The sequence below is a fragment of the Leptopilina boulardi genome, unplaced genomic scaffold (assembly GCF_019393585.1).
Source record: "Leptopilina boulardi isolate dan_hultmark-lab unplaced genomic scaffold, ZJU_Lbou_2.1 LbouV2_393, whole genome shotgun sequence".
Classification (NCBI taxonomy): Eukaryota; Metazoa; Arthropoda; class Insecta; order Hymenoptera; family Figitidae; genus Leptopilina; species Leptopilina boulardi.
Genome location: NW_026137966.1, coordinates 690,092 through 709,629, shown reverse-complemented (window position 1 = coordinate 709,629; position 19,538 = coordinate 690,092). Strand labels below are relative to the sequence as shown.

Here is a 19,538-nt window from a genome sequence, read left to right as displayed (position 1 = left end):
GATAAATAGTTAACGTTACCATTTTATTAGTAAGGGGAACTTACTTTAGTTAGTACCAACTACTAATAAATATTTTAACAGATAACATTTAGTTAGTTAATCTTACTAATCAAATAGGTAATTCGATGTAATAAAATACAGCCGTAAATATTTATTTAATACTATTCACATCCAAAAAAATATGTTTATTATAAGGTTAATATAACTTTCTTGCTGTACCAAGTAAGATATAAATCTTATATTAAACATATTTTTTGTATGATGCGAATAATAATTTATAAATTTTATAGGTTAGGTTTCTTGGTTAAATTGTCATTTACATTCAAAACTATTTACATAATTTTCGAACCCCCCTGATATTAATAACTCCCGTAAATCCACGCACTTTTTTAATACTCAATTAAATAATTTATATATAAAAATAATATAAGTGTAGAAAATATATAAAAAGATATACACAAATGATCACGTTTTCTCACGACATTGCTTCACGAGCATGAGTGTTGCCAACTGAATTTCTAACAACTGCCAACCGCGTTTGCTAAAAAAATGGTAAACCCAACTACTCTGTCAGTTAAACTTTTACATGGAACTATTTTTGTACGTGTGGTTATTATTTCCTGTTTACCAATTCGAAATAGTTGCGCTTGATATCGAAAATATTAAAATTCACTAAAAACATTACTGAGTTTTACTAACTAAATGGGCAGGGGAATTAACTTCCTTTACTAATAAAAAAGTAGTAGCCCCAACCATTCACCCAAGTAGCACGATATATCAACCAGATGTCACGGTGATATCACCAAGGAATGTCACCGTGACATTTTCCTGATGTCACGGTGACATTCCTTGGTGATATCACCGTGACATCTGGTTTATATATCGTGCTACTTGGTCATTTCTCTCAGTGTAGATTTTTACTAATCAAAAACTATATTTACAGACGACCAGGGGGAATGTACACATCTAAATTGAATTTAACTGTTTGTTACTATTTAATTTATGTTCACTTTCATTTAAACAATGTATTCTTCTAAATATAAAAATAGTACAAAGCAATCATATACACAAACTTCATGGCTAGAATATAAAAATTTCAGACTTGTAGCTAGATAAAATAATGTTTTTTGTGCAACACCTGCATTTTGATAAAGTACAAGTGACTTTATTGGTTGCGGAAAACGGTATGAATTGTTTCGATGGTTAAGATAATTTTTGCTTGGTTATATACTGTCAAAACAAAAAATCAAATTTTAAATTATCTCGCCGTTTTCCGCAAACCAATAAAATCACTTGTAGCTTAAGAGCAATATTTTTTTTCCAATCATTTAAGAAGAAGAAGAAGTTCGGCGAACACGTGTTCGATCCCCGGTCCCCCCAAATTTATTTTCAAAATTAATTTCGTTATTTAAAGTCTCTAAAAAATTATTTAATCAAGTATGAGTCACTAAATTTAAGAAATTTTTTTTTTTAATTTTTGAAAAGTAAAATTTCTTAAATCAATTTATTTATTAAACTGATTCAAATTAAAGATATAAATATTTTAATTATATTATTATTATTAATACAATTAATACTTTATGCTTAGATAATTTTAAAACCCAGCTATCTGAGCGAACATTTAACGAATATGTTTTTCAAGCATCAATAAAGTTTCGAGCTGAACCTTTAACGCATATTTGTGACGCTCCACGATGAAAGGGACCTTAGCTGCTCTTCATTTAAGATCCCTTTCAAATCTTCAATCAAGGTTCAAGATGAACCTTTAACGAATATTTAATTTAAAGCTTCACTCAAGTTACGAGCCGAAGCTTTAACGAATATTTAATTTCAAGCTACACTCGAGGTTTGCGTTAGACATTTGCTCAAGTGCGGATATTTAAATATTTACAGAAGCTTTACTTAACCTTTCTTCTAAATACTGCGAACATTGAAAATAAATATTTAATAAATATTTATTAAATCTTCGGTGCTACGTGGGTGTGCAACAAAGTATGGTTGTTTTCGACAGTCACTGGGTGTTAGCACCCGGTGTCAACAGTGGTGCTCAACTAGTTTAAAATGTACATTTTCACTTAATCTTTGTTTGTTTGATTGCAAGTGGTTAATTCCGTCAGATCCTCATTCGTATTGGCGCAAAATTTGAAAATTGCGACAATTTATGAAACGTGTTTTACTTTTTACGAAAATTATGTCTGTTTGTAACAAAAAATGGTCTAGTTTTTGTGAAATTTCCTAGAAAATTATTACTAGAAGCCCGGTGTTAACACTTATCGTTAGCAGGAGTTAATGTGAGGAGTGAAGCAGAAAAAATGGCTGAAGGTATGTATTTTATTAATGTCATTAATTTAGGTTTAATTGACAATATTTTTTTAGGAATTTTTTGATTGCATTTATTTTATTTTTATTATTTATTGTGTTTATTTTTGTTTTTATTATTTATTGTATTTATTTTTTATTTTTTATTTTTTATTTTATTATTGTTAATTGTTCTTATTGTATAGTATTTCATTTATTGTTTACTGTGTTCATTATTTATTGTTTATTCTATTTATTTTAATTATTTTTTGTATTTGTTTATTTGGCAATTTATTATAATTTTGATAGACTCTCTGAAGAGAAAATCATTTAGATTTCGAAATGTTGGAGTAAACTTTTATTAAAACAACAATGGTCCGAATGTTATCGTTTTATTCATACGAAACCTTCTAATTAATATATTTCTCGGACGTTAAAAAATTTAATAATTTTTTTAGGAATTATTTACCTGAGTAAGATAAGATGTTTATTGCATGTCAAACAAATATTTTGTTACTCGATTTTATATTCGTTAGCGAAAATTAATTTACTTATCACGTGGAGTGTCAGTGATGTTGATCCTTTCAGTTAAAATGATAATTTTAAGAACAATATAAAATCGTATTTCAAAATTTTGTTCAATACAATCGCATCTCCAATTTAAACATAATTATTATAATTCTTAATCAAGTTTTCGTAAAATGTGGCCTTGGATTGTATAACTTTTTCGACTTTTTTCAATGAATATGACTTCTATTTTCAACTTATTTTAATAAAACGCTACTTTTTCGACTTTTTTAGTAGGTATAAAATAAGATTTATTTCAGCTTTTTATTTTTTTTAAATTGTATTTTAAAATTTAATTTATCGAGTTTTCAACATCCTCAAATTTTTAATTGATTTCAATTTAAATCAGGGCTGTAATGTTTCAAATCAACTTGATTTAAATCATGATTTAAATCAAAATTATCATTTTTCTTTCAAAGAATTTAATTGAATAGTGAATAACTTCACCGAATTGAATTTTCAAACAGTGCATTGTTTAGCAAATATAATTAACTGTTTAAAATAATTTCTCTAAATTTTAAGAAAATTTCTTTTTATTTCTTAAATAAATCATCATATTTGCAAGAAGGGTCATTTTTTGAAAATACGATGAAGTTGTAGAGTTTTTTTTATATAAAAAATAATCCATAGTAAAAAAAATTGCATCGGTTTTTAAAATTTATATAATGGCGACTTGAGATAAAGATTTGACTGCTTAAAAATGTTTGTAAATGAACACATTTTTTATTACAATTTTTTTTCTTTAAAAAATATCATTTTCCCTTCCAAAAAGTATAATGTACCCAGTAAAACATTTTAACTCATTAACCCTTTCACAGTCGAGACCCAAATCTCATAAGTGGGCTCAAAATGTCACCAACATTTTTAAAAACTAAAATTTGCGCAATCAAGTATACTATTGTATTTGAGGTCGCTGATTACGAATCCGATGTCAGTTTTTCAAAATTTAAAATGGCGGATCCAATATGGCGGACAACATTTTCAAAATTTGATCAGTTTCGCTTGAAACTTGATACTCGGGGGTTTTTGGCGTCGCTGATTACGAATCCGATGTCAGTTTTTCAAAATTTAAAATGGCGGATCCAATATGGCAGACGACACAGAAACAACGCAATGACGAAAACAATTGACAGTCAATCGCCTTCAACGAAAAAGACAGTGACAGTACTGTACAGACAATAACAAACGGGAATCGAGACTGTAAAAAACAATTGCTAATCGATTTAGTAAAACAGAGATGAGACAATTTTTGAAAGTGAAAAGAAGCATAAAAATAACACATTCGACACAGAAACAACGCAATGACGAAAACAATTGACAGTCAATCGCCTTCAACGAAAAGACAGGGACAGTACTGTACAGACTATGACAAACATGAATCAAGACAGTAAAAAACAATCCGCCATTTTGAATTTTCAAAATTTTGGAAAACTGGCATCGGATTTGTAATCCGCGACACCGAAAACCCCCGAGTAATAAGTTTCAAGCGAAACCGATCAAATTTTGAAAAAGTCGTCCGCAATATTGGATCCGCCATTTTTAATTTAAAAAATTTTTAAAAACTGACTTCGGATTCGTAATCAGCAACCCCGAAAACCCCCGAGTAACAAGTTTCAAGCGAATCCGATGAATTTTTTAAAAAGTCGTCCGCCATATTGGATCCGCCATTTTGAATTTTAAAAAACTGACAACGGATTCGTAATCAGAAACCCTGAAAACCCCCGAGTAACAATTTTGGGACAAATATGTCTGTTTATATAGCCACAAATCTGCTTGCGTGTATACACGTCATCGACAGTTTGAGCCCACTTATGCCATGACGTGTATACACGTCATCGACTGTGAAGGGGTTAAAGGGCATTTTGTTTTTTTTCTAAATGTATTTTTCTAAGAAGAGAAATACTTTAAAGTAAAAACTATAAAAAGAATATAAAATTAAAATTAATTTATACCTTCATGTTATAACGATTAAATTATTTTAATCGGAGTGCGTTAAAATTCTATCAGGATTCAGTGTTGCCACCGATATTTAATTTTGCTTTTCCCTGATTTCCAGAAGGATTTTTGATTTTTTTGCCTGACCCAAATGAAAACATTTTAAGAGGTTTTCAATCTTAAAAAAATAAGACAATAATTTTTTAAAGTAAAAATTTGAATTACAATTTTTAAAAAACAGAATTTTCGTTGCATTTTTAAAACCTTAATATTTTTCAGTATTTTTTATATTTATAAAATTTCTTGACTTTTCAATTTAAAATTTCTTGATATTCAATTATTTCTAAAAGAAATATTAACTTCAGTTCTTCTAAAATTCAATTATTTAAGACATTAGTCATTTAAAAATTCTATAAAATTCAATTATTGTTAAAAATTTGTAAAAAGTTTTCAGCAATTCAATTCATTCAGCAAATGGTTTCGTCATTAAAAATTAAAATAGATTAACATTTGGAATAATTGAATGAATTTTTCTTTTTATTTGATTTAATTAAATTTTTGTTATATTAAAATTCGAAATAAATAAATAATTAACTGATTGAAAATTATATAATAATTTTACACGGTTGCTACGAAAATTTGATTTTACTTTTGCTGACTTTTCCCTGATTTCCAGACCGACATTTGTCTCTTTCCCTAAACCAAATTCAAAAGTTTGAAAAGGTTTTTAATTATAAAAAAATTAAATGATAATTTGTAAAAGTCTAAATTTCAATTAGTTTTTAAAAAAGTGATTTTTATAGCATTTCTAAAAATATTATATTTCTCCAGTAGTTTTGATAAAATTCCTTGACTTTTCCCTGATAATTTAATTTTTCCTGGTTTCCAAGACCCGTGGAAACCCTGTTAAATCTTTCGTAATAAAAATGGAAGTATTATTTATTACCTCGATTATCCAGATTTTCGATTATCCGGACAAATTTTTCGTTACTTTTTTTTTAGATTTTAGGCATTTAATACAACAAATTGACGTAATTTCGTATTTTACATTCGTAAGAAATATTGTCGTTTTATGTATTTGAGGATTTTAAAAAAATGTTTATGTGAATCATTTTAATTATTTTTAAACAAAAAATTTATTCATATTGACTTAAAGAGTTTTAATTTTGTATAACTGTTTTATATAAATAAATACTTAAATACAGTAAAACCTCGTTAACACGAATTCGACGGGACTAGAAAATTTGTTCTCGTTATAACGAAATTCGTGTTATCCGAATAATAATATCCCATATTATTTTCTAGGGACCGAAACTTTCGTTCGTGCTAAGCGAAATTCGCGTTAAGCGAGTTCGCGTTAACGAGGTTTTACTGCAATTCATTTATAAATCGAAAATTCGTTTATTTTATCATTTATCCAAATAACCGGATTATCCGGATACATGTCTGTATCCATTAGTCCGGATAATCGAGGTTCTACTGTATTTAGTAATCAATTAAATTTTTAATTATTCCGAATGTTTATCAATTAAATTATCAATTAATCCATATTCCAATCAGTTAAAAATTTTATTTTTACACATTGTAATAAATTAAAATTCAATTATTCCTAGTTTTAATGAATTTAAAACTTTAATTAATCCTCACTCCAATCGATTGAAACTTCAATTATTCACAATTCAAATTATTTAGTTATTCCAAATACCCAACAATTAAAAATTGTATTATTTCAGATTTAATTTAATTGAATGTTGCATTATTCCAAACTTTAGACAATTAATTTAAATTTTAATCAATTACACATTCGATTTCCAATTTTAATCAAATAAAAGTTTTGAATAATTTTTGAAAATTTATTTTTCAGTTCAACTTCTTTTTAAGAATTTAAACGATTTACATTACCGGCGTGAATTGTGCGAACGTTTGTTTTTTGATCATTGCAAAAAATCGTTTATTTTCTTAAATATAATAAACTAAAATTTTTCTCTTTGAGATTTTAAAAGCTACTAAAATTACGCAAAAAATAAGCCGCGAGATAAATTGGTTTATTTTTAAACAAAATATCATAAAAAATCTTCAATTTGCAAAGTTATCTTAAAATTAACATTATTCCTGATATAATGAATATTTTTTAACGTTTATAGGCTTATTGAAAAGGTAACTTTACCTAGAATCAAAAAATTCTATAGCAAATATTGTGATAATTTTTTCCAAAAAAATGCCAGTTGTTGAATTTTATCTGAAAAGTATCAAAAAATTCAAATGAATATTTTTCAGCACAGAATATTTTTAAAAATTAAAAAGTAATTAAAAAGTAAAGACTAGTGTGAAGACATTGTAAAACATTTATTTTTTAATTTTTAAAAAATATTTTGTGCTGAAAAATATTCATTCAGGGTTGCTACGATTTATCTAGAACAAAATTCGATGACTTTTCCAGGTTTTCAAAGGCTTAATATGGTATTTTTTCATACTCCATAAATGTATGGTTTATATAAAAATAGTTATTAAATATATAACATTCATAAAAATATAGTAAAGTTTATTATTATAATAAATAATTGTTTAAAAATTAATTTTTTGAGTTCTCCACAAAATTTTAACTCAATCTATCAAGTCTTTTGTGAAAATACATGCGGGGAATATTTTCATGTAAAATCACAACAATCACATGAGCTTAATGAATTTTGATGAATTTTATGATATAATTTTTTTTCCAGGAGTTTTACACTTTTTCCATGACTTTTCCCTGACTTTTCCATCCAAAATAAAATTCGCATCCATTTCCAGGTTTCTAGAAAACGTAGCAACCCTGTCATTAGAATTTTTCGACATTTTTGGATCAACTTCAACAACTGGTAGTTCTATGGAAAAGATTACCAGAATATTTGCAATAGAATATTTTGAAATGTTCTAAAATTACCTTTAAAATAAGCCTATAAACATTAAAAAATATTTATTATATCAGGAATAACACTGGGTTACAAAAAAATGGTCAAGTCGTGTTTATTTAAAATTTTCTGTGTTTATTGAAAGTTTAGGTGTCACTGAACAAGAATATACCCAAAAAAAAATTTTTCATTCTGTCAGTTCCGTAAAAAACGAGATTAAAGTGTCAAAAAATCGCTTTTTTAGCACTTTTTGAAGCGTTGTAAAACGTAAACGCAACAAGATAAAAACCTTCACGAGGGCTTGAATGAAAGCTTAAACCTTCAACTTTGAGTCCCAAAACTGAAAAGTGAATGATAATTGCGCAGAAAATTTATTTAACATGAAATAACTATCTCAAATAGTCAAAATAGTTGGGATAGAGAGCACTTGTTAAAAATCGATTTTCATTACCGAATTTATTTATTTATTTATTTGATGGAGCAATTCTGAGCTCAGATTCGGTTTTAGCGGACCAAAATACTATAGGAAATATATGTCTAGTTCAAGAAACAGACAACTTTTTTTTGTGTGCCTCTGTAATTTATCATAAAACATTCAAATTTCTTTATTAGTTCGAAAATTGTCAATAGGCAGAATAACAAGTGCCAAAAGAGTACTTATAAACAAAACTGTTATTTGTCACTCTCTAAATCTGAATTAGTAGTTTTCTACTATTGAAAGAGTGCGGATTCGTTTACCAATTGAATGAGTAACAGTTTTGACTAATTTTTAGTAAAAAACTACTAATTGCTAGTAGAAAACTACTAATTCATTAGTAAGTCGTATTTTTTACTATTTCAAATTAGTAAGCCGATTTATTCTGCGAATTAGTAGTTTTCTACTAGCAATTAGTAGTTTTTTACTAAAAATTAGTCAAAACTGTTACTAATTCAATTGGTAAACAAATCCTCACTCTTTCATTAGTAAAAAACTACTAATTCGGATTTACAGAGCACATATTTTGTTCAATGAAATCTTTTTAAAATAATTAAGAACGTTGAATATTTTGTGATATTTTATGGGTTTCGTAAATCTTATAATACTGTTTACAGATTTTAGAAGGATATGACAAAATTGATATAAAAAAAATTTTTGACCATAAATAAAATTTTTTAAATTTCATTTTCTAATTCATATTTATTTTTATAATCAAATACAATTTTTTTTATCAAATAGTTTAGATTAATTTTTAATATATTTATGAGTTCATATTAAAACTATTTTAACTTTAAAAATAACTTTTTCACATTCTACAACGAGTTAATAGAAAGTTTATTTGTTTTTTCTTTCTGGTTTAAGAAACAGTTTTCATAAATAACCCGGAAAAATTACATTATTTCATTTCACCTAGAAAACCTTGAAAAGTCACGTAATTTTAAAACAGCCAGAAGGATGGGAACCCTGTACATTTCTTAAAAATAATAATATTTCTATAAATCATTCTTCATGAATGAATCATTCTTCATTACAAATGATTCATTTTTTGATTGCACCCTTATATGATAGAGTAGGACATAAAAAAATTTAATTTCGAATAATTTTTGAAATTATTTATGAGTTTTGTGATTGTTGAACTTATAATTCTTGTCAATTTAAATCTTGAGAAATTGTCTAACTTAAAATTTTTTTAAATTATTTGACTTTGCAATTTATGAAAAATTGATTTTGGATATATTTTTAAGTGAAAAGTTTTGAAAGTTTTAAACAATTTCAACTCAAAAATTTGTTTGGATGTCTGCATTAGAAAAATTTCTATAAATCATATTTCAAACATTTTTAACACTGAAAAAAAAGTCTGGTTAAAATAACCAGAATTCTGGTTAATCTAACCAGAATAAAAAGTTATATATACCCTTACTACTTTTTCTGGTTAAAAGTACTATAAAATTTGGTTAAAAAATTCTGGTTAATTTTACCAGAATTTCAAGTTAATCTTACTAGAATTTTTCTAGTTAAAAATTTTTGGTAAAAAAATTTCTGGTTGATCTTACCAGAAATTCTAGTTAATCCGAGAATTAATTAAATTTATTATTATTATATTATATTATAAAATATTATAAAATATGAATTACAAAAATTTGTATTATGTACATATAAATGCAATCAAACAATAACACCTTTACACTGCAATTCTCTTAATAATGTTTATTTAAATATGATTATTCAGAACTAAAATTCTGATAAAACATGTCGAGCACTTTTTCAACATAACCTTCAAACTATTTTCCACACGAACGGGTTTGCCGTTCGTCAACAATTTTTTCACTTATATTATAAAATTAATTAACCAACCTTTAAACAGATCTTTTAATTTTCCCAAACCCCAATTTTCCAGAGCTTGGTTAACTTTTTCATCCATTCTTGCGATCCGCACGATAAACTTTTCGAAAAAGAACAACAGACGCTATGCAGTGTCCGCGAACGCGCGTTTTTAACCAGAATAATTTAACAATACTTATTTAACTAGAACTGTTTAGTCTTTTTAACTATATTTTCTTGTTAAAATAACTAGAAATTTTTTAACCAAACGCATCTAGTAACTTTAACCAGAACTTTTTTTTCAGTGAAGAAAAAGGTATGCAAATTTTCAATTTATAATGTCTTTACTCAAGTGCCAGAGTTCTTCCAATCTTGGATAATACTTTCAAGGGTTACTCTGAGAAAACTGGTTATTAACCGTTAATATCTACACACTGAAAAAAAAGTTCTGGTTAAAGTTACTAGATGCGTTTGGTTAAAAAATTTCTAGTTATTTTAACAAGAAAATATAGTTAAAAAGACTAAACAGTTCTAGTTAAATAAGTATGGTTAAATTATTCTGGTTAAAATAATTCTGGTTAAAAACGCGCGTTCGCGGACACTGCATAGCGTCTGTTGTTCTTTTTCGAATAGTTTATCGTGCGGATCGCAAGAGTGGATGAAAAAGTTAACCAAGCTCTGGAAAATTGGGGTTTGGGAGAATTAAAAGATCTGTTTAAAGGTTGGTTAATTAATTTTATAATATTAGTGAAAAAATTGTTGACGAACGGCAAACCCGTTCGTGTGGAAAATAGTTTGAAGGTTATGTTGAAAACGTGCTCGACACGTTTTATCAGAATTTTAGTTCTGAATAATCATATTTAAATAAACATTATTAAGAGAATTGCAGTGTAAAGGTGTTATTGTTTGATTGCATTTATATGTACATAATACAAATTTTTTTAATTCATATTTTATAATATTTTATAATATAATATAATAATAATAAATTTAATTAATTCTCTGATTAACTAGAATTTCTGGTAAGATCAACCAGAAATTTTTTTACCAAAAATTTTTAACTAGAAAAATTCTAGTAAGATTAACTTGAAATTCTAGTAAGATTAACTTGAAATTCTGGTAAAATTAACCAGAATTTTTTAACCAAATTTTCTAGTACTTTTAACCAGAAAAAGTAGTAAGGGTATATATAACTTTTTATTCTGGTTAGATTAACCAGAATTCTGGTTATTTTAACCAGACTTTTTTTTCAGTGCATATTAAGCGTTAATATCTATATATTAAGCGTTAATATCTTTCTTTTAAATATCCAGTTTTCTCAATGTATATGGGTCTGGGAAAACAAAAAATCATATACTTTTTTAAAATTGTTTCTTCATGTAATAAATAAATTATTTTATTCGAATGTTCAAACATCTTAAGGTACTGTCGTGCTTGCATACGAGTGCGACACATTCGTCCGATGAAGGCATCGCTGAGCACGAGTGTACACCATGACAAGAACACTTTATGACATTTTTGTTAAGAAATATTAAAAATTGAGCCAATGGAAACTTGTTGTTTGAGACCTCTTCCAAAAAAGTGCTTTTGTGGTGAACATGATTTCTCAAAAACTAATGAACAGTTCTTTCTGAAATTTGGTACACTTTTTCAATACTATCTAGAAGAAGTGTGCCAAATTTCAGAAAAATCCGTCAACTATAGTTTTTGAAAAATCGTGTCCACGGCTTTTTTGGGAGAGGTTCCAAACAACCAGAGATCATGGGTTCAATTTTTAATATTTATTAACAAAAATTTTGTAAGTTATTTTTTTAATAGTGTACTTTAAGATAATACTCTATTTATTACATAAAAAAAATATTATAAAAAAGTATACGATTTTTGTCCTTTCAGACTCATTTAACATTCATATGTTACAAAAAGTTGTTGCTTTCTAATAAACATGTACAATTACATTTAAATCTTGTGTAATAAAAAAAATGTTGCCTTAAAATTGCAGCTCGTGATGAAGACTTTACAGCGCTGGCTATGGCAGCTGCTATTGAAGTATTTTTCGATTATGAAGAAGAGAACGAGAATGAGGACGGGATCGACGTTTTTACTTTATATTTGGCTGCTACAAACTGGAGAGAAGAGCATCCGAAAAATGTTAACTTTTTCGAAGAAACGGTCCCAAGATATTCATTGTCAGGTACAAATAAGTGATAAAATAATATTAATATATCAACAGGGATCACAGGTTGTCATTTTTAGGGTTTCATGGCCCAGAGCCTAAAGCCTTATAGTTTCCCTTTGGCGTTCGTCCGTTCGACCGTTGTACTACGCATTTGAGAAACTCATAGAAAACTACTGCGCAGAATGTTAAAAAAGTAAATAAATTTATTGAGGAAACCATGCGAGATCCTTTATGGGTTCCTTGCAGGATCCTTTACAGACAAGCACCCACAACTTGAAAAAGTGCAAGTGTTCCTGTATAGGAACCCTTACATAAAAAAACATTGGTAGCTAATGTTCCTGAACAGAAACATGTTTGGGATCCTTGTCCCAATATCCTGCATGGGATACTGGCCGGATCCGACGCAGGAATAGTGAAGGATCCCTGAAGGAACCTTAAAGACTCCCTTCAGCATTCTGTGGGGGAATTTTTAGCTGGGAACATTAATGCTGAAATCTTCTTTTGCACAATAAGGTTCATTAGTTCGATACTTTATTAATTTCAATAGTTCAAATTCCTAGTGGATCGAATCTTATAATTTAACGAACTTTGATTTATTTATATATTTTATTTATTTTATCGATTTCCTAATTTTCATGATATTTTTTGCATGTTTTTAGGGTTCCGGTAGGGTCAAGGTTAGGGTCACGGTAGGAACCCTATTAATTTCGGTAGGGCAGCATAACCTTTACTCCCCCCCCACTGGCGCTCACAGTTTTCAACCTTTTGAGCTAAAAATTTGCATGCATATGTGTTTTCGCGCGTAGATTTCAGGAAAAATATAGCGAACGTTATTGGAGTTGATCTATATAGTGTTTTTTGCGAAAAACTTAAAATTGAAGATCATTTTCCCGAAAAATTCTTGTAACCCCTCCCCAGGCGCCCACAGTTTTCAACCTTTTGAGCTAAAATTTTTCATATATATGTATTTTCACGCGTAGATTTAAGGAAAAATAGAGCGAACGTGATTGGAGTTCATCTATATAGTGTTTTTCACGAAAAACTCGAATTTTTTGGCAATTTTGACAAAAACGCATGTACCCCCCCCCTGGCGCTCACAGTTTTTGATCTAGAAAGCTGAAAATTTACATACTTATGTATTTTTGCGAGTAGATTAATGGAAAAATATAGCGAAAGAGATTGGAGTTGATCTTCATATAGATTTTTGCGAAGAAAATATAAATTTTTTGTCAATTCTTGAAAATACATATACCCTTCCCAGCGGTCACAAATTTTGACGCAGAGGACTACAATTTTGCATTCTTTTGTACTTTTACATATAGATCACGAAAAATTCAAAAGACATGATTGAAATTGATTTTAATACCGATTTTTGCGAAAAACTCCTAATTTTGGACAATTTATACAATTTTGACGAAAGCATGTGTAGCTCCCCCCTGGCGCCTCATATTTTTTTATGTAGAAAGTTGAAAATTTACATCCTTATGTATTTTTACGTACAGATTACAGGAAAAATATAGCGAAAGAGATCCGAGTTGATCTTCATATTAATGTTTGCGAAAATTTGTAAATGTTTAAAATCTTTTGAAAATACATGCTCCCTGCATAGGGGAGAGAACGTGTAAGAAACCCTCGGTTTTATGCGAGAGTATCTCGCACTTGTCCGATTTTTTTTATATTTAGTTTCAATGGCTAGAGAATAATCCATTTTTTGTTTTTATATTAACAGATTTTCAATCCCATTTCCGCATGACGAGAACAACATTCGAGCAATTAAGTCTCATTTTAGCTCCGGATTTGGATACACCAAATTCGATTATGCCTGTCACAAAGAAATTGGCAATTGCCATTTGGTATTATGCCAACCAGGAAGTTCATCGGTAAGTATCAACTTATACATAGATATTCGCATTATTTGTCTAGTCGTTTACGGGGAAATCATTAATAATTACAAAAAATTAGTGTGAATTTTCAATGTTCATAAATACTTAAAACTTGAATCCTTTTCTGCAAAGTCCGACCAGTTAGTACCCCCAATGTCGAAAATCGAAAAATCAACAATGCTATAATATAGTGCTAATTCTTTGAGTAACATTACATGTCTTGTTAAACAATAATTTGGGGCGCATAAGATTCTAGTCTGCCTTGAGTGGCAGTATATGTTTTGTTAAACATTCATTTGGATAGGACAAAATTTAAAACTTCTTTGAGTGATAGTATATGTCTTGATAAACAATAATTCGGGGAACACAAAATTCTAGTCTGCCTTGAGTGGCAGTATGTGTTTTGTTCAACAATAATTTGGGTAGCACATAATTTTAAATTTCTTTCAGTGAATGTATATGTCTTTTTAAACAATAATTCTGGGAGCACAAAATTCTAGTCCGCCTTTAGTGGCAGTATATGTTTTGTTAAACAATAATTCGGGGAGCACAAAATTCTAGTCTGCCCTGAGTGGTAGTATATGTTTTGTTAAACATTAATTTGGGTAAGACAAAATTTTAAACGTCTTTGAGTGACAGTACATGTCTTGTTAAACAATAGTTCGGGGAGCACGTAATTTTAAATTTCTTTAATTGACAGTATTTGTCTTGTTAAACAATAATTCGGGGAGCACAAAATTCTAAATTTTTATGAGTGATAGTATATGTCTTGTTAAACAATAATTCTGGGAGCTCAAAAATCTAAACTTCTTAGAGTGACAGTACATGTCTTGTTAAACAATAATTTGGGGAGCACAAAATTCTAAATTCTTTGAGTAACATTACATGTCTTGTTAAACAATAATTTGGGGCGCATAAGATTCTAGTCTGCCTTGAGTGGCAGTATATGTTTTGTTAAACATTCATTTGGATAGGACAAAATTTGAAACTTCTTTTGAGTGATAGTATATGTCTTGATAAACAATAATTCGGGGAGCACAAAATTCTAGTCTGCCTTGAGTGGCAGTATGTGTTTTGTTCAACAATAATTTGGGTAGCACATAATTTTAAATTTCTTTCAGTGAATGTATATGTCTTTTTAAACAATAATTCTGGGAGCACAAAATTCTAGTCCGCCTTTAGTGGCAGTATATGTTTTGTTAAACAATAATTCGGGGAGCACAAAATTCTAGTCTGCCCTGAGTGGTAGTATATGTTTTGTTAAACATAAATTTGGGTAGGACAAAATTTTAAACGTCTTTGAGTGACAGTACATGTCTTGTTAAACAATAGTTCGGGGAGCACATAATTTTAAATTTCTTTAATTGACAGTATTTGTCTTGTTAAACAATAATTCGGGGAGCACAAAATTCTAAATTTTTATGAGTGATAGTATATGTCTTTCTAAACAATAAATCGGGGAGGTAAAAATTCTATACTTCTTTGAGTGACAGTACATGTCTTGTTAAACAATAGTTCGGGGAGCACATAATTTTAAATTTCTTTAATTGACAGTATTTGTCTTGTTAAACAATAATTCGGGGAGCTCAAAAATCTAAACTTCTTAGAGTGTCAGTACATGTCTTGTTAAACAATAATTCGGTGAGCACAAATTTCTAAATTTTTTTGATTGACAGTATATGTCTTGTTTTAATAATAATCTGGGGAGCACAAAATTCCAAACTTTTTTGAGTGACATTACGTGTCTTGTTAAACAATAATTCTGGGGAACAAAATTTTAAACTTCTTTGAGTGACAGTACATGTCTTGTTAAACAATAATTTGGGGAGCACAAAATTCTAAATTCTTTTGAGTGACAGTACATGTCTTGTTAAACAATAATTTGGGTGCACTAAATTCGAAACTTCTTTGAGTAATAATTGTTCAAGGGGCACTAAATTTGAAACTTCTTTAAGTAACAGTATATGTCTTGTTAAAGAGTAATTCGGGGAACACTAAATGCTAAACTTCTTTAAGTGACAGAATATGTCTTTTTAAACAATAATTCGGGGAGCACAAAATTCTAAATTTTTATGAGTGATAGTATATGTCTTGTTAAACAATAATTCTGGGAGCTCAAAAATCTAAACTTCTTAGAGTGACAGTACATGTCTTGTTAAACAATAATTTGGGGAGCACAAAATTCTAAATTCTTTGAGTAACATTACATGTCTTGTTAAACAATAATTTGGGGCGCATAAGATTCTAGTCTGCCTTGAGTGGCAGTATATGTTTTGTTAAACATTCATTTGGATAGGACAAAATTTGAAACTTCTTTTGAGTGATAGTATATGTCTTGATAAACAATAATTCGGGGAGCACAAAATTCTAGTCTGCCTTGAGTGGCAGTATGTGTTTTGTTCAACAATAATTTGGGTAGCACATAATTTTAAATTTCTTTCAGTGAATGTATATGTCTTTTTAAACAATAATTCTGGGAGCACAAAATTCTAGTCCGCCTTTAGTGGCAGTATATGTTTTGTTAAACAATAATTCGGGGAGCACAAAATTCTAGTCTGCCCTGAGTGGTAGTATATGTTTTGTTAAACATAAATTTGGGTAGGACAAAATTTTAAACGTCATTGAGTGACAGTACATGTCTTGTTAAACAATAGTTCGGGGAGCACATAATTTTAAATTTCTTTAATTGACAGTATTTGTCTTGTTAAACAATAATTCGGGGAGCACAAAATTCTAAATTTTTATGAGTGATAGTATATGTCTTTCTAAACAATAAATCGGGGAGGTAAAAATTCTATACTTCTTTGAGTGACAGTACATGTCTTGTTAAACAATAGTTCGGGGAGCACATAATTTTAAATTTCTTTAATTGACAGTATTTGTCTTGTTAAACAATAATTCGGGGAGCTCAAAAATCTAAACTTCTTAGAGTGTCAGTACATGTCTTGTTAAACAATAATTCGGTGAGCACAAATTTCTAAATTTTTTTGATTGACAGTATATGTCTTGTTTTAATAATAATCTGGGGAGCACAAAATTCCAAACTTTTTTGAGTGACATTACGTGTCTTGTTAAACAATAATTCTGGGGAACAAAATTTTAAACTTCTTTGAGTGACAGTACATGTCTTGTTAAACAATAATTTGGGGAGCACAAAATTCTAAATTCTTTTGAGTGACAGTACATGTCTTGTTAAACAATAATTTGGGTGCACTAAATTCGAAACTTCTTTGAGTAATAATTGTTCAAGGGGCACTAAATTTGAAACTTCTTTAAGTAACAGTATATGTCTTGTTAAAGAGTAATTCGGGGAACACTAAATGCTAAACTTCTTTAAGTGACAGAATATGTCTTTTTAAACAATAATTCGAGGAGCACAAAATTCCAAAATTCTTTGAGTGATATTGGGGGTGCTAACTAGACGGATTTTTTTCTGCATGCTTCTGTTCTAAGTAAGTCTAACAGAACTGGTTGATAAAAATGTTATTGTTTTATAGATCTATTGCTGACCGATTTGGGGTGTCTAAATCTACATCATGGTTGTGTGTGGTAGATGTGGCAACTGCCCTCTGTAATCGTGTAGGAGAATTTATTAAATGGCCAACAGAGGAAGCTCTTATGACAACCATGCGTGAATTTCAAGAAATAGCTGGATTTCCAGGTGTTGTTGGAGTTGTGGATGGGTGCCACATTTCAATAAGCGCACCACACGAAAACCCTGCAAGTTACTACAATAGAAAGGGTTATTATTCTATTAACATGCAGGGGATTTGTGATTCTACGATGAAATTCACTCATGTGTATGCGGGTTGCTGTGGCAGTATGAATGATGCGAGAGTGTGGCAGTTAAGTGACATTCATCAGGAGAGTGAGCGAAATTATGATGCATATTTTCCAGCCCAAACACACATTTTGGGGGATAAGATATACCCGAGACAGTTTAATTTGCTGCCGCCTTACAAGGATTATGGGAACTTATTAAGAGTGCAAAGGTACTACAATTTAATCCATGCAAATAAACACGGCAAATAATTGAGAGGACCTTTGCGCTGCTTTTGGGTCGTTTTCGGAGACTAAAACATCTATACCTCCAAAATGTTGAGTACGCATCTCTCTTCATTCTTGCGTGTTGCTGTCTGCACAACATTTGCTTGTCATTAAATGACGACCTTGATGGAATCGCAAATGTTGATATTGACGATCTTTATGGACACTTGGAAGATGCCATTGATGCACTTTTACCAGAAGTGCCAGCAGACAATCCGCGTTTTAATCCGGACATTAAGCGCAATGTGATTGCGAACGCGTTGTACATGAATCGCGAGTAGTAGTGTGCTAAGACGTGTGTATCCGTATGGCATTCTGGCCAGAAGTGCAACCAAAGAATCCGCGTTTCAATCTGGAGAATAACAATGGTGTGTTTTGTTATGATATAGTACAATTAAGTATAAAACTGAATGTAAATAATGATGTGTTTTAGTATAGATAAGTGTTTGATTATTTTACACATAGTATGATTGGTGTTCCTTTGTTTGATTTATTATTATTATAAAGTTTGAAAGTTAATGTATATACTGTAGTTTTTTTTGTACAATTAAGAATGAGAGTATTGTACAAACTGGTGTGTCTTAGTATAATTAAGTATTATAATTACATTGTATACATATCGAATATAATTTTTTTTTAATATGTAATTGTATGCGTGTTTGTGTCAGTCAAGGTATGTAGTATGTATTAAAGTTTAAAACATTGTAGTATAGTGTAATATAGTGTTAATTTTTTGTGGTGATAGACGTTCTCAAGTAATGCGCCTCATAATTTCTAAGAAGTATAAACTAATAATGCATAAGGTGGTTTACTCTTAACGAACAGTAATATGTATACAAATACTGTTCCTTGGGGGGTTCCACTCCGTTTAGTAACGGATATATTGTTTTATTATTTCAATTCCTTAATTTCTTTACTGAAGTGAATAAAATACGGTCCCCAAAAAATGAAATAAGAACAATAACCTTTCCTCGCAGAAAAATATCAAGATTGAAGTCTCGTCACTTTGAATTCATCGATCATTTGAGGATATCCATATTAATACTTTCCTTTTTATCTGTCCCATTGAAGCTGTATTATATTAATATAAATATACAATCGCATGGAATTTTAAAATCACCCAATTTCTCATAACAAGAAATCAATTTTTAATGGTACTTAAAGAAAATAAACTTATATATTTCGAAGGTTGACTACATTCTGAAAAATTGAATCCCAGGAGAAGAATTTTTTTTTTTTATTTATTTTTTTTATTTATTTATTTACGGGACTTCAAAAGTAAAGTGCCCTTTAAATACAAATTGTATAATACATATGTATAGCGCTGCTATTTATAAAATAAAGAAACTAATTACTAAATAATAGATTACGCAGTGCTGTATTAAATGCTTTAAATTTTTGTTAATTATTCTGGGAGGTGTTCTTAAAAGTACTATTTTAAA

At 29.1% G+C, this 19,538-nt stretch overlaps 2 protein-coding genes across 2 annotated transcripts in view; one reads left to right on the top strand and one right to left on the bottom strand.

Moving 5' to 3' along the window:
* LOC127288731 (putative nuclease HARBI1) overlaps nt 1-18,501 on the top strand; it is a 118,009-nt gene extending 99,508 nt beyond the window's left edge. Inside the window, exons 2-4 of the mRNA XM_051316364.1 lie at nt 11,990-12,181; nt 13,896-14,046; nt 17,547-18,501. Coding sequence (XP_051172321.1) covers nt 12,019-12,181; nt 13,896-14,046; nt 17,547-18,081 — 849 coding nt within the window. The 5' untranslated portion in view covers nt 11,990-12,018 and the 3' untranslated portion in view covers nt 18,082-18,501. The remainder of the gene's footprint in view (nt 1-11,989; nt 12,182-13,895; nt 14,047-17,546) is intronic.
* The window catches only part of LOC127288732 (uncharacterized), a 49,915-nt gene that overhangs the window by 3,648 nt on the left and 26,729 nt on the right, over nt 1-19,538 (bottom strand). The gene's annotated exons all lie outside the window — the stretch shown is intronic.